Source organism: Lotus japonicus, chromosome 6 (genome assembly GCF_012489685.1).
Source record: "Lotus japonicus ecotype B-129 chromosome 6, LjGifu_v1.2".
Taxonomy (NCBI): domain Eukaryota; kingdom Viridiplantae; phylum Streptophyta; class Magnoliopsida; order Fabales; family Fabaceae; genus Lotus; species Lotus japonicus.
The window spans coordinates 9,009,884-9,024,778 of record NC_080046.1 but is presented as its reverse complement, the minus strand read 5'-3'; the positions used below and the strand labels follow the sequence as shown (position 1 = coordinate 9,024,778).

The 14,895-nt window shown below is 36.5% G+C and overlaps 3 protein-coding genes across 4 annotated transcripts; 2 read left to right on the top strand and 1 right to left on the bottom strand.

Moving 5' to 3' along the window:
- LOC130724848 (uncharacterized) lies at positions 1 to 3,946 on the top strand. Its single transcript, XM_057576117.1, has 5 exons — positions 1 to 165; positions 406 to 2,170; positions 2,260 to 3,345; positions 3,429 to 3,596; positions 3,686 to 3,946. Exons 2-5 carry the CDS (start codon positions 407 to 409, stop codon positions 3,944 to 3,946), a joined length of 3,279 nt encoding a protein of 1,092 aa, XP_057432100.1. The 5' UTR covers positions 1 to 165; position 406.
- A 390-nt stretch (positions 3,947 to 4,336) lies between these two features.
- LOC130723496 (uncharacterized protein At4g04775-like) lies at positions 4,337 to 5,601 on the bottom strand. Its single transcript, XM_057574565.1, has 2 exons — positions 4,888 to 5,601; positions 4,337 to 4,796 (listed from the first exon to the last, which is right to left on the bottom strand). The coding sequence occupies exons 1-2, from the start codon at positions 5,059 to 5,061 to the stop codon at positions 4,527 to 4,529; spliced, it is 444 nt and encodes a 147-aa protein (XP_057430548.1). The 5' UTR covers positions 5,062 to 5,601; the 3' UTR covers positions 4,337 to 4,526.
- A 77-nt stretch (positions 5,602 to 5,678) lies between these two features.
- On the top strand, positions 5,679 to 14,222 carry LOC130723495 (uncharacterized protein At5g08430-like). 2 transcript variants are annotated; one of them, XM_057574564.1, is made up of 11 exons: positions 5,679 to 5,829; positions 5,938 to 6,083; positions 7,016 to 7,095; positions 7,577 to 7,764; positions 8,152 to 9,049; positions 9,761 to 9,873; positions 10,172 to 10,231; positions 11,181 to 11,231; positions 11,643 to 11,714; positions 11,963 to 12,212; positions 13,407 to 14,222. In XM_057574564.1, the coding sequence occupies exons 2-11, from the start codon at positions 5,986 to 5,988 to the stop codon at positions 14,027 to 14,029; spliced, it is 2,433 nt and encodes an 810-aa protein (XP_057430547.1). In that variant the 5' UTR covers positions 5,679 to 5,829; positions 5,938 to 5,985; the 3' UTR covers positions 14,030 to 14,222. The 2 variants fall into 2 exon arrangements, with proteins under 2 accessions (XP_057430547.1, XP_057430546.1); XM_057574563.1 differs by having other exon boundaries at positions 5,680 to 5,829; positions 11,963 to 12,221.
- The last annotated feature ends 673 nt before the right edge of the window (positions 14,223 to 14,895 follow it).

The following is a 14,895-nucleotide window of genomic DNA, read 5'->3' as shown; positions in this document are numbered from 1 at the left end:
TTAACCCAATTCACACCAAATCAACCCTACCCCCAAATCAACCCAATCCCAATCTGAAGTAGCAGGGTTCTTCCCCTACCATCGTCTACCATCGAATTCTCCGTCATCGTTCGTGTTCTCGCCGGTTCTCTTGCTCAGGCTCGCCGCTCATTGTGCTTCTTCAAAGTAAGTTCCGTTCTTCCTCTCCTCTTCAATAATGACATGTGGTTTTGGGTTTGGGGTTTTTGGTTCGTTGTTTTGGGTTTATGGTTTTCCTGGGTTCTTCGATAATGGCATATGGTCCTATATTAGCATGCTTAGGGTTTTCGTCTACAATGACTTAGGGTGCAGGGATGGGTATGAGGGTTGCTATATTAGCATGCTTCACTGTTGTTTTATGTGGTTGATAAATTTGTGATTTCTCAGGATGGTTTTTACACTGGTTGTGCGACATGGTGGTTGGTTTGGAAGTAGTCCTTACTGGCATTACTTCGGTGGTGCCAAAAGTGAGTTCCATGATCTTGATGAGTTTAAATGGTCCTACTCTAAGACTGTGGAAATTGTCAAAGGTCTTGGCTACAAAGAGTTTGATTTACTGTGGCTTCCTGATGAGGATGTTGACTGGCATGTTTTCAGGAATTACACAACAGATATGGATGTCAAGGAATTTGCTAAATATGCAGTTGGAAATGACCATGAAGGTGTTATATTTGTGGACAATCTATCCAAAGACCCTCCCACTCTACCTACTGCATTAAAGGAAAAGAAGAAAGATTCCAACAAGAATGTTAAGGTACAAAAACTAAGGGTGAGAAAGTCAGGTAGGTTGCAAGCAATGGTGAGACAAGGAACAAATAAGGGACCTCCTGAAGTTGTAGAGTTATCTGATGATGAGCAATTTCCTAATGAAGTTGCAATGCTACAAAATGAAACTGTTCTCCCTGAACCTGTTCTCCTTGAAGCTGTGATTCCTGAACCCGTTATCCCTAATGTTGTGGACCCTGAAGTTGCAGTTCCTGAAGTAGTAGATGGGGTAGATGGTGATAAAGCTGGTGAGGATAACCAGGAAGAAGAAAATGATGATTCTGATGTTTCTGAAGTTGATAGGGTCGATGATAGTGAAGAAGAAAGGGATTTAGCAAAAGGGGAGGAAGTTACAAACCCAGGATTTGCTCAGGCTGAGTCCCTATTGAATGAGCACATTACTCAAATGCTTCAACAAACTGCAGCAGATAATGATGATGGGGAAAAGAGAGATGAGACAGATTTATGTGGAGGCTATGAGAGTGAGGACCTTGAAAGTGTCCCCACTGATAGTGAGCAGGAAGGGATTCCTAGGAGAAGGTTTGAAAGATTCAATGAGGATGACATGGGCCCAGATTTCAAATTCACATTGGGTATGGAGTTTATATCACTTACACAGTTCAAGGAAGCCCTCACTGACTACTGTATGAAAAATAACAGGGAATATAAATTCAAGAAGAATGACAGTAAGAGATGCAGGGTTGTATGCTTGAGTGATGGCTGTCCATTTGTGATCTTATGTAGCAAAGTTGGAAACAAACAGACTTATAGAATCAAAACTCTTAAGGGAGAGCACACATGTGCAAGGGTTTTTGATAATAAGTCTGCCAATGTTAGATGGGTGAAGAAAAATTTGTTGAACAAAATCAGGACTGTAAACAAAATTAGCACCAATGAGATTGTTGATGATTTCAGGGTAAATCTGGGAATTGGAATTACCAGATACAGAGCTTGGAAAGGTAAGAAGTTGGCAACTGAGGAGGTTGATGGAGCTGCTGAAATGCAATATACTTTGCTTTGGAGATTCAGCAATGAGTTGAGAAGGAGGGATGCAGGTAACACATGCAAAATCAACTTTGTGACACCAAGAGCTAGCTTGCATCCTAGGTTCCTCAGATTTTATATGTGCTTAGAAGGGTGTAAGAGAGGGTTTCTGGGGGGATGTAGGCCATTTATTGGCTTGGATGGATGTCATCTGAAAACAAAACATGGAGGGATCCTTTTGTCAGCTGTAGCTCGTGATCCAAATGAGGAATACTTCCCCCTTGCCTTTGCTGTGGTTGAATCAGAGAACAAGGACAGTTGGAGGTGGTTTATGGAGCTGTTGATGGATGACATTGACCCTACAAGGTCAAGTAGATGGTGCTTTATCTCAGACCAACAAAAGGTAAATATATATATATTCTTTCACTTACAAATATTACAATGTCATGGTGATAATCTAATTGTCTGGCTTGTGTTATGTTATCATCACAGGGTTTGATGGAAGTCTTCAAAGAAGAGTTGCTCCAAGGTTGTGATCATAGGCTGTGTGTGAGACACCTGTATGCAAATTTGAAGACAAAGTTTGGTGGTGGAGTTCTTTTAAGGAACCTGATGATGGCAGCCGCAAAAGCTACATATGAAGAAGAATGGAGGGAGAAAATGCAGCTCATTAAGGAAAAGAATCTGCTTGCCTTTGAATGGTTGATGGAGAAACCAACATCTTCTTGGTGCAGGCATGCATTTAGCATTTGGCCCAAGTGTGATGTCATCATGAACAACCTCTCGGAGTCCTTCAATGCTGCAATTATTTTGGCCAGAGACAAACCTATTCTCACTATGATGGAGTGGATTAGGACCTATGTCATGGGGAGGTTTCCAAAGATGATGGAGAAGCTTAACAACTGGACAGGTCAGATTATGCCAAAGCCACTTAAAAGAATAGGATTTGAGGTGGGAAAGAGCAAGAACTGGATTCCTAGGCAAGTGGGAAATGAGAAGTTTGAAGTTCGTCATGCTCACACTTTGCAGAGGCATGTTGTAAGCTTGAGGGACAGGAAATGCAGCTGCAAATTCTGGGAGATCAATGGCTTTCCTTGCAGGCATGCAGTGTGTGGAATTAACTTCAAGGGTTATGATCCAAAGAGCTATGTTGATGATTGTTACAAAAGAGGTGCTTTCAGGGCTACTTATGAACATGAAATCACTCCACTTCCTGGCCCTGACCAGTGGATTGTGACACCAAATGACCCTGAGTGCATTCTGCCACCACTTTTTAAGAGAGGTGCAGGGAGGCCCAAAAAATTGAGAAGGAGGGACCCATATGATGACCCTAATCCAAACAAGTTGAAGAGAGGAGGTGCTTTTGTGAGGTGTAGCAGGTGCAACCAGTATGGACACAATAAGAAAGGCTGCAAAAACCCAATTGAAGAAGAGATAGAGATAGATGCAGCAGAGCTTGATGCCCAGATGGATGCAGTACTGGAGAAATTGTTGGAGACTGAATCACAACAGGCCACTGCAGCTCCAGCTCCAGGTGATGAAACACACCAACCGACAACTGGTCAGAATAAGAAAGAGGTATTAACACTAAACTCTACTAAATTTTGTTTGTTCATAATTTTGTATTTCTTGAATGTAATGCAACTTGTGTATTGAAACAGAAAAAAGGTAATAAGAGGTGCAGTGTGTGCAAGCAATATGGTCACTATAAGACAAGTTGTAAGAAATACCCAAAGAAAACCCCCAATGAACCAATTTCTCTACCTGGGATTGTGATAAGGGAACCAGCTTCTGCTACTGTCCAAGCCCCTCACAATAATGGAAAACAGGTATTTCCTAAACCCATAATCAACCAATAAGCTTTAATTTCACTTTGTGAAAACAAATTATAGCAAACTTTTCCTTATGATTTTTTCAGAAAGAAAAGGTACCTGAAATTCCTAGATCTTTTGATGATGGCTGCATTAAAAGCAAATATATAGCTGCACTAATTCATGACAATGGAGGGGCGACTACTTCATGTTCTATGGTTGAAAATCCTGAACCTGGCAGCTCAGATCCAGCAGGTTCTGTAGCAGATGCAGGACATCAAATGGAAATAATAGAAGAAGAAGGTGGAGGAAATGTTCCAACACAGTGCAGTGTTGTGATGGACAACACCCTTGGAGGTTCAACTTGACTGTGATTTGGATGAGGGACAACTTTAATGGAGTGGGAATCTTTTTTTGTCAAAAGCAGCAGATGCACCACATGGCCACTAGGGTCAATTTTTTTGTAATATTTAGGGAGTGGGGATTTGTGGACCACAAAACTATAGCCACTTGCTTTTGTTAGTTATTAAAACAGGCTTTTATGTTGTTTATGTTGTTTTGTTTGCTGTGACTATATGGTCCAAACAACAAGTTCATGTTTAAGTCCTCCTTATGTATTGATGTTGCACTTCAAATTCAAGGTTAAAGTCCTTCTCTTGTTTCTGTTTAAAGTTTTGCATCTTTACTTACATGTTTGACTTCATGTTTAAGTCCTTATACTATCATTTTTCTTTCAATGTTAGCTGTGTATGGTAAAGGAAGTAGGAATGAGACATAAATGAGAGACAACAACTTTTCTTTCATTTCATTAAGTTGAATTCATGCTACACAACAAGTATTTCATCCCACAAACAACCACATACATCCCCTAGAACAAACAACCAAATTCATTCCCTAACACAAACCAACCACCCTAAAACAGAATTAACTTGAAACCCTTGAAACCCTTCAACCCTTCAAACTCTTGCCATACAAAAACACCAGAACTGTGACTATCCAAGAAATCAGAGCAATCAACCGTGCAACATTCTTGTGAAATGTCTCAATTTCAACCTTCTTCTTTAACTTCTTCATCTTCTTCTTCAAATCAGGTCCAGGAAGCACAGAGTTAGATGAATTGTCAATCTCAGAAATGTCAGTATCAGCCTCTACATGCCTGGGTTGTCTTTCATCAACAGGATCATCAATCCAAAAAAAGAAATTACATGTGCCTGGTAACTGAAAGTGTAGAAAAATTGAAGGGTTATCCAAAATTGAAATCCAAATAGAACGGTTACCCAAGATTGAAATCAAAGTATACAACACTTACATGCCAATTTCTGCATCTCAAAAACCTCCTTTCTGAGTTCACTCGAGTACCAGCAGTGTAAATAATGAGAGGAAGACCACAAGGACAGTTAGCCCTTGCACCTGCAGATCGTGGCCTCTGCCTGGAACGAGAGGAGGAAGCAGTGGAACCCTTGAAACCAGAAGAACTATCCATGTAAGATCCAGAAGAAGTCGCACCAAATAGGAGAGGAAAAGGAGAAAACGACAAGACCCAGAAGAAGCCGCACCAAAGCCGACCCAGAAGAACAAGATAGAGAGGAAGGAGAACACGATAAGAGGAAGACGATGAAGAAGAACAGGAGACGGCAGAGGAAGAACACGATAATGCTTACGATGAAGGAGAACCCTGCTACTTCAGATTGGGATTGGGTTGATTTGGGGGTAGGGTTGATTTGGTGTGAATTGGGTTAAGTTTGGGGGGGAAATTAGTTTTTGGTTAATTAAGTTAGGGTTAATTAGAAATAGGTTAATTAGGTTTAAAATTCTGAGTTGTAATTTGATTTTTATTTTTTATTTATTTTTTAATGCCACGTGGGTTCATTAATCCTAGTCACCAAGCCACACATGCACTTGCCGGAGCTCCGCCCTCCGGCGAGGGCCTGCTCCAACCACTTTTCAAACAAGAGGACTTCAGACAAATTTTTTTCCGGGGAGGGACCTACCTCAGACGGCGAGACAAAGACAAGGACTAATATAACAGTTAACCTTTAAATTTATGATCACTTGTAGTTGTATCGTACCATATAATTTCCAAACATGCTAATCATTATTAATATTTATATCTGATCACACCAATTCTTCACTCTATACTCTTCACCCTCCACTCTTGGCTTTTCATGCCCCAAAACACAGACCTCTTTTTCCTCTGCGTCTGGTTCGAAACACAACACTGCGATCATCACTCACTCACTCACCTCAAAGTGTAATGCATTGTTAACTGAGCTTCCATTTTTGGTGTATTTGATTCTATCTGGTAAATGGGTTCTTCTTTCTTTCCCTGATTTTGGTTTTCTCCAACTGCATTGTGCAGAATTAGGTTTGGGCTGCTTCGTTTTGTTTGTGTATTTCCCGAAACAAGATGGTCAGAACGAAGAACAAGAGAAAGAAGGAAGAGATGGCTGAGGATTGGTGCTTTGCGTGCAAGGATGGAGGGCTCATGAGGGTCTGCGATTATAGGTAACTTCAGAATCATGAATGCATGTTGTTTTTGTTTCATAAAATGGGTATTGCTTTTTCAGTTGAGTGCTTTTTCTTCTGGGAGTGGTTTCAATTCGGTTGTGAAGGTTCATCAATGGTCATTTCTGTTAAAGGAGCAATTTTTTTGCAGGACACGGTTGGGAATTGAGATGAACGAGTACTGAATTCCTAGAATATTTTTTTGATGTGCTATGATCAGTTTTTTTCTTCATTGTTGGTCACAGATTAATTTGTAATGAAAAGAGCACTTAAAATCTTTTTTTTTTTAATTTTTTTTCTTCATTAATAAGCTTTTTCATTCATTTTGATTTGCTACATAAGATTCTGTTTGTGCATAAATTCATTTTGAGGTACTGAGGTAGGAGCATAAATATTGGCATATGTTTGTGTGCTGCTTCAATAAATGGTTGCAGTCCTTTCGTGCTTGTTTGCTATTTTATTGTATGTGCTTGGCCTTGCAAAAAGTGGATAATTCTCTGAGGTAGCTTTAACAAGGGAAATGCTATAGGAGTATAGGGCATGAAAGATTGAAGAGACGAATTTCACTGCTAGTCATATTATGAGTTGAATGGAAATCAGAGAGGCATTATTGGAAAATATAACTGTTGTTGAATTGAAAATCAATGGTGAAAAATGATTCGTGAGATTCGTCTAGAAACATTTCAGGCCATATATGATTTCCCCTTTAACAAAGTTGCTGGTACTTTGGATTATTTTTTTGGTCGATCAAGGTGTGGCTTACTTTGAAATTTCTGTAAATTTGTTCGAGGAAAGCTTGGTGATCATTCACTATCACTAGTACGATTGTGAAATTGTGATGCATCTGGATTTGGGTCATACATATTACATAGATATAGTTTGTCCTGTGAGTACTTTCTTTTTGATACTTAATTAATTCATGTTGCTTAAAGGGATTGTCTTAAAGCTTATCATCCTCGTTGCGTGGGAAAGGATGATTCCTTTTTGGAGAATGACAGTTACTGGAGTTGTGGTAAGCTACTTCAACCTATCACTCTACCATTATTGCAAGGCATTCAAATACCTTTTCTTTTTTTGGCATAGTGCATATTTCTAAAATTGATACCATGCTGCCAATTGATTGAGCATCTTATATAATTCTGGGAATTATGGTCAGATGCCCCAGTTTTCCTCTTAAACACACTATAACTGAAACTGGATATCTTGGTTATCGAAAATTTTCCTGAATAGTTGGTATTTTATCAGTCTTCAACTTAGAGATTTGAGATTTCATGTTTTATATGATCTATATTTATTTTTCTGGAAATGTGAAAGAACTATTTGCTGGAATTGGCAGCCTTGAAGAAAATTTAGTGCATGTGTTGCTTGTCAGTTGTCATGATTAAAAATCAGTTTTTCTCTGTTTTTTTGTGAGTTCATGTTTTAGATATTTGGGCAAAATCTCTTATAATTCTTTTGATACTGATTACTTTCTAATAAATTATTTTTTGCAGCTTCACATTCTTGCTACCATTGCGGCAAAACATCTAAGTTTAGATGCTTATGCTGCCCAAGTGCTGTTTGTAGGGAATGCATCTATGTCGCTGAAATTGCTGTTGTCAAAGGGAACAAGGGATTTTGCCATAACTGCACAAAACTTGCATATTTATTTGAAGAAAAGGCTGATGCTGATTCTGATGGGGTAACATTGTTTTCACTCATTTGTTATATGCTACAAGTGGAAAAAAAATGTGCATCAGTATTTGAAATGCATTTGCATTCCTTTCACTTATACGAATTGACAAAATCTAGAAACCTGAAATTCTTGTAAATTCAAACTAAGAAATTATAGTGAATGCAATATAATGTTGGATTCTGATGAATGGGAAAATTTCACTCACATGACTGAATAAATTTTCAATGTAAGCCAAGTTGTAGAATCTTACCTAATTAAACAATAACCAAGTGATTTTTTTTTCTCATTGATCTTAGAAAATAAATTGTTGCTTTCTTTTTCCCTTTGTTGGAAACTTGGAATCAAGTAAGGAAATTTATATCGTGGGCTTATAATCAATTTTTTTATTAACAGGGAAATGTAGATTTCAAAGACCGAGAGACATATGAGTGCTTATTCTCAGAATATTATGAAATTATTAAAAAAGAAGAAGGGCTGAATTCTGAACATGTACACTCTGCCCGGAACTTCTTGAAGAATAGCAAAAACAGGAGTGATTTGGATCTAGATGAAATAGATGAAGAGGAAGATAATAGTGGAGAATCTGATGTAAGTGACTATGAAGTTTCTGATTGTGATGACCTGAATGACAGAGATGGAGTTAAACCAGCCAGGAAAAAGAAGCGCACGGACAAGCTTAAATCAATAAAAGGAAAGGTGAAAGATAAGAAAAAAGAGTTTATTGGATGGGGTTCAAGAAGTCTCATAGAATTTCTTAAATATACTGGTAGTGACACGAGCAGAGAGTTATCTGAATATGAAGTTGCTTCGATAATTACTAAGTACTGCAATGAAAACAATCTTTTTGACCCCCAGAAAAAAAGAAAGATAATTTGTGATCAACAACTAAGATCTTTACTGGGGAGGAAATCAGTGACCAAAAACAGTATACAAAACCTTCTGGCACCACATTTTGCAGAGAATATTGAAGAAATGGATGATGTCATGGATGATGTTTCTAATAGTTCAGAAGATAGGGATGATAATGAGCCATTGAAAAATTCGAGGCAGAGGAAATCAATCTCAAATGTCAAATCTTGTCAGAAGGTAGGTTCTGAAAAGGCTCAGAGCTGCCTTGCAGCCATAGTTAGTTCAAACCTCAAACTTGTCTACTTAAAGCGGAGCTTAATGGAGGAGCTTTTGAAGCAACCGGAAACTTTTGATGGCAAAGTGTTTGGAAGTTTTGTAAGAATAAAGTCTGACCCGAATGACTTCTTACAGAAGAATTCTCATCTGCTCTTACAAGTAGTAGGTAATCTTTGTGATGGCTAGAAGTTAATGGTCATTAAAAATTAACCATATGAATGTCTTTTATGGAAGTATAGAAGTTTATTTTGCTGGCTGCAAATGGTTTTCAAGTACTATAATGATAGTTTAATACTTTCATTGATGATCTTATTTCTAAAATGTTATTAAGAGTTCCTGACAAGCATTGAAGGAATGAAGAACTGAAGTATGTTGCAGCCTTTAGTAAGATATCCGAATTCAAGGAAGAAAAATGAAAATTAAAAAAACAGTAGCTATTGAAACAAAAAAATTGTAATGAAATAAAATTATAAATGCCTTTAAACTTTTTACCCATGAAGCAGACTGTTACTTTTTCTTCTGATTGATTAGTATTAGTGTTCATACGGTATATTTAATAGATCAATTAGATTATCACACATCAACTTTATCTTCTGCACCATAATTTTGCGCAAATTATTTTTAAAAGAATTAATTGATCTTGTGTGTAATTTTGAAAGTAAGTTGCTTTAATTGGTAGACAACTAAGTCATGCATTGTACCTATAGCACATATCTGAAAAAGGAAAATGATCTATAAAATGGAAAGCTTTCAGTAGAGTGCTCTATAATGGCATAGTGCATTCCTCTAGAAGGGTAACATGAGTGATATTCTTTAACTGACTACCATACTTTTCTAATATGCATACACTGACATTAAGTAATTGCATCCACCACAGGAATAAACAGATCTTCAAAGAATGATCAAAACAACAAGGAAATTCTTCTCCAGCTTTCTCATGTGCCAAAAGATGTACCTATCTGCAAAATTTCAGATGACGATTTTACTGAGGTATTAATGCTGTTGTAACGGGAATTTCTGCTGTGGTATTTTCCATTTCTAAAGACATTGGAGCAAACTAAGTAACAGTTACTAAGTAAAATTGGACAGTTCACATTCTCCAAACCATTTTTATTTAAGATGATGAATGTTGATACTGAGGTGATCATTGTTAATACTCTTACAAGTTCTTTGCTGTTATCTAGAAGATAAGATATGTGTATCCCTATTCTTTTTAGGAAATTATGCCTACCTTTCAGGATTCAGCTTCAGAGTCATTCATAATTGTAACATTTAACATTATCTGCAGGGAGAGTGTCAAGATCTGTATCAGAGAATGAGAAATGGTCTGCTCAAACAGCCAACTATAGTAAGTTTGTTGTGTGTGAGTGATTTAGTGTAGTGTGTACCATAAAAAACTTAATGCTCAGTGATCTGATCAAATATGAGTAAGGTCCATGTAAAACTTTTCTGATTTTAATAATACAATTATATTATTATCCGCGGCAAAAATATGCTGGCTGTACTAGAAAATAACTGCAAAAAGAGGTGAATTAAGTTTAATGGTTTAGTAAGAAAAACTATTACATCTTTTGAAGCTTCTTTGCTGTATATCTGGTATCTACAGAACCAAGTTTGAGAAGCTACAGTTGACTAAAAATGAAGTGTATCCTTTAAAACCTAGCCTTAAACTAATGCTTTTCACTTGTTTCAGGAATTCTTTTACCTGAGATATAAATGAAGTGTATCCTCACTATTTCTATTTGTTACTTCTGCTAGATAATCTCCTATTTGTTATTTCTTTTCGTTAGCTCAAATATATGTAAAGGTTGAAGACAAAACATGTTTTAACTCTTGAGCATTGAAGGCAGAGTCTAATTTCTCCCATTGTCACATCACGCCTAATCGGACATTCTTTGGTGTTTAATGTTCTTTAAATGAAGCTAATATATATGTTAGTAACATAAAAAAGGGACAAGTGAGCCGGGGGTAGTGGGGAATAGAGGGGTCACATATGATATGATATAAATCACAGGGAAGCAGCATTAATACCAATAGCTTCCTGTGAAACAAAATCATGAAATAAATTTTAGGCCATATATTTAGGTCAGTTCAGTTCTAGTTTTTGCCTTGGGCCAGAACCTTTGAACATTTATTTTTCAGCCACTTTAGGCCATACTGATTGTACGGGCTTTCTCTTGTGGTGTGAGCATTTTGCTTCTTAAGAGTAAGAGTTTGATTTGTAAAAATATAATTGATTGGATTTGTAGTATAATGCCAACAGTTCATAACCAGTTAACCACCTCTGTGTTTTTCAGCTGGAGCTTGAGCAGAAAGCAAGAAGTCTGCATGAAGATATCATAAAGCATGTATGTAGCATACTAGCATATCATCATTATTGTGCTGTGTAAATCCCTTTAGCTATTATAAACATAGAACTCTATCATTGAAAAGTCTTGTTGTATAGCAAGTATATTCATCATGAAATTTAGCAAGGGTGCAAAACTTACTATTTTCCAAAAATTAGTGGTAAAAACTCAACATATGCCTAATACTTCATTTGTTATTAAAAATCTTATGAAATTTGGTTAAGCATGTGTCTGAAGGCGCTAGCTGAGTTTTTTTAAATCTGCCCTTAAATTAACACTTTAATCCTTTATGCCTAATACTTCATTTGTTATTAAATTATTGAACATTCCTGATTCCTTTCTTAAATTATACAAGAACATCAGACCTGTAAATTTGTTTTACTGATATTTGTCTTCTGCTTTATATGGCAGTGGATTCCAAGGGAGTTACAATTGTTACAGAACCGCATTGATCAGGCCAATGAAAGGGGACGGAGGAGAGAATATCCTTTCATGATATTGATTTTTTTTAACATTACCTAAGAGTAGTAGCTAAAGGCCAAAATGTTATAAATTGTTAATTTGTTTCCTAGTTTAAAGCTCTAAATCACCTAATCACTTCCAAGTGGGAGAGAATTGTCAAGTAGTGTGAAAGTTGTTAAATTGTTTCCATTTGTTTCCTATTCTTCTGTGCATGGTATTTTATAATAACCATGAATGCGCAATTTGGGCCTTAACCATATTTCCATACACTTTCTGATTATATGGACAGAAAACTGAAGCTTGAGACTCCGTTGGAACAAACACGTTTACTAAGTAACATTCCAAATGTAATTCCTGAAATAGCTGATTCCAACCTATCACCGGAGGGTTCCCCTAGAGAAGATAAGCTTGAGCAAAATGGTTTGCCAGATTTAGCCATTGGAGAGACTTCTGTCTCTGGTGGATGCTACTCCAAACACAGTAGTTTTGCTCGATATCTGAATAAAATAGATGTTGCAGGTTTGCCCGGTATTTCTCCCAGTACTCCCTGTGTTTTTCTTAATCTGTTATATCCTTATAACTTCAATTTTGTTTTCTGATGAACATTTTCTCTGTTGGATTCATTTAAATGGTCTGTCATTAAACTTGATTCCTGACAGGATTTTATGATATTGTTTGATCCATGTAGCCCACATCACCTAGTGGGAAAAGGCTTTGGTTGTTGTTGATTATTAGAGATAATAAAGAGAGAAAACTAACGCTGTATTATTTTCTTGATAATAGAAGGTTATGCGGCTCTCTCTATATAGAGTGCACAGAACACACAAACTTACACAGCAAGCAAGTAACCCTAGCCGCCACATAGGCTGGGATACTAAACAACTAATAACATAACCCTAGCCGCCACATAGACTGGGTCATTAAACAATTAATAATAATATAAAAACAATACTAATTACTAATTAACTAAATCAACTATTATCTCTATATTGATCAACACTTTCTTTCTACATTGGGGGAGGGGTTCTTGATATTGCATCTATCCTCTGTATCACTTCACATTCTTGAGGGTGTGATTTATTGTCAATTCTCAAGATTCTCTACAATTTAAGTAAATTTTTGTTTTGTTTAAACAACTAAATTCTTGTTTTACTTAGACTAGGTTCACTTAGTTAAATTAGAATTTAATGTGTATTTGTGATATTTTTATTTTTTTATTCCTATATATATCCTATTTAGATGCGAATGCTTTGTACCCCGTCAAAATAGACTTGCATGCTTTTGTTTTGTTTCTGAAAGTGCTTTTGTTTTGTTTCTGAAAGTTTCTTGAGCTAGGAAACATTTATGTGTTGCTAATTTAGGCCCCATTTGGAAGAGCTTATTTGAGCTTATCTGATAGCATAAGCGCTTATGCCAGTGTTTGGGAGAGCTTATGCAAACAGCTTATGACCTACCATAAGCTGTTTTGAGCTTATTTTCATAAGCTATTCAGAATAGCTTATGAAAAAGAGCTTATGCTTATATATAGCTTATTTTCAATTTCTTTCAATAAACTTTTTAAAACAGCTTATGAATAAGCGCTTAGGTCATAAGCGCTTATGACCATAAGCGCTTAATTAAGCTGTTTTCCCAAACGCGGCCTTAGTTAACGTTTTAACCAATTATTCATGAAATATAACACAAATATCCATTGTGTCACTTTTCATGGCTTAGGTACAAAAACTCCGGTGAAGACAAACCAAGTTAAATGCACTTTTGAAAGTAAGTCGATTCAATCCAGCTCAAAAGTCAGGCAAGATGATCAGAAGGCTGCACTCATTAAAGAACTAAACTGTGATTCTCAGATCTTCAACACAGAACTCAGCCCGTGGCAATCAAGTAACACTGAATCTGGTTCTGGTATAGACACCAAAAATCTGAGTGCTGCTACCAGGAATGCTAAACAGACAATAAAGGAAAAGCAAATCATTTCAGTTGCTGAAACTATTGATACAAGTGTCAATGACAAACAAGTTAAAAGTGCTTCAGCTATTGTAGTGGAGCAGAAAGTTAGCATTTCAACTGCAGATGTTATCGAGTTAAGCGACAGTGATGAAGAGGATGTAAATGTTGCAGATGCTTCAGCAGGAGAAAAAATGGAGAGTCCTGGGATTTCTATTTGGCATTGTTTGGGTCCTTCTGGTGAAAAGAGAGGGCCCTATTCAATGTCTGTTCTCAAATGTTGGAGTGAATCTGTCACTCATCCCATAAAATTCAAGGTCTGGAAGACAGGTCAGAGTGAAGAGGAGGCAATACTTCTCACTGATGCACTTAACCAAAAATTTCCCAGTATTTAGTATATGGAAATGAAGGGCAAACCTTCCCATAAGTATAAGTTTACCCGTGTCAATGATATGGTGTTGAATACTTGAATTTTGACCAAATAGGTGCTTTTGTGGTATACTGCAAGTTAAAAAGTACATTAGCTGTTGACAGTTCCTGTGTGATCTTGTTTTCTTTTTAAGTAGTAAATCCCGCTTACTAAAGTTATATTTTTCTTGGGCATCTCTAACATACTAAGAAAAGTTTATTTTCCTTGCACTCTTTATCGGTCATGCTATATGAGCTTGGATGGGAGCTCAATCCAGTAATGCATTTCAAGTAGTCAAACTGCTAAAATATCATATAGTTTTTCTCTTTTTTTCCTCTTACCTTTTGTCATGTAATCACTGCTAATTTTGGTTATAGTTTTCAAAGCTTTCTCTAGTTAGTAAGATTTTATAACAATCCACAGGGGAGAACCGGAGCAAAATCAAATAGACTCTTACAAAACGAAAAGGAAAAGCTCTGGTACTGTGTTAAAGAGCAATTTTATTTATTTGAATGTTCACAGATTATATTTTAGCCAACTTTTGTATTTCTATATCAAACAAATAGATTTAATTTATTGTTAACGAATTTATTTTCCTTATGTTCTAAAAGTATTCATTATTGTCATAGGATCTAATTGTATTATGTTTTTTAGTGATTTCAGAATACATTAGCAGGTTTTCTCAATCCATGTAGCTAGTTATACTAGATGAGAGAAATGTATGACCTGTTAGGTTTAAGAAAATGGGTTCAATATTCATTTTTTGTTTTAGTTTTGATTACAAAAGTGATATATCATTTGACCGAGTTGTGTTTAAACATTTTTCAGCTTCTCATGAGAGAACCTTTAAAA

Coding starts and splice junctions, on each gene's coding strand:
- LOC130723496 (XM_057574565.1), bottom strand. CDS start 5,061: ATGGATAGTTCTTCTGGTTTCAAGGGTTCCACTGCTTCCTCCTCTCGT. Junction 4,797..4,887: donor TGAGATGCAGAAATTGGCAT/GTAAGTGTTGTA, acceptor CTACACTTTCAG/TTACCAGGCACATGTAATTT.
- LOC130723495 (XM_057574563.1), top strand. CDS start 5,986: ATGGTCAGAACGAAGAACAAGAGAAAGAAGGAAGAGATGGCTGAGGAT. Junction 7,765..8,151: donor CTGATGCTGATTCTGATGGG/GTAACATTGTTT, acceptor TTTTATTAACAG/GGAAATGTAGATTTCAAAGA. Junction 9,874..10,171: donor CAGATGACGATTTTACTGAG/GTATTAATGCTG, acceptor CATTATCTGCAG/GGAGAGTGTCAAGATCTGTA.
- LOC130724848 (XM_057576117.1), top strand. CDS start 407: ATGGTTTTTACACTGGTTGTGCGACATGGTGGTTGGTTTGGAAGTAGT. Junction 2,171..2,259: donor TTATCTCAGACCAACAAAAG/GTAAATATATAT, acceptor TTATCATCACAG/GGTTTGATGGAAGTCTTCAA. Junction 3,346..3,428: donor CTGGTCAGAATAAGAAAGAG/GTATTAACACTA, acceptor GTATTGAAACAG/AAAAAAGGTAATAAGAGGTG.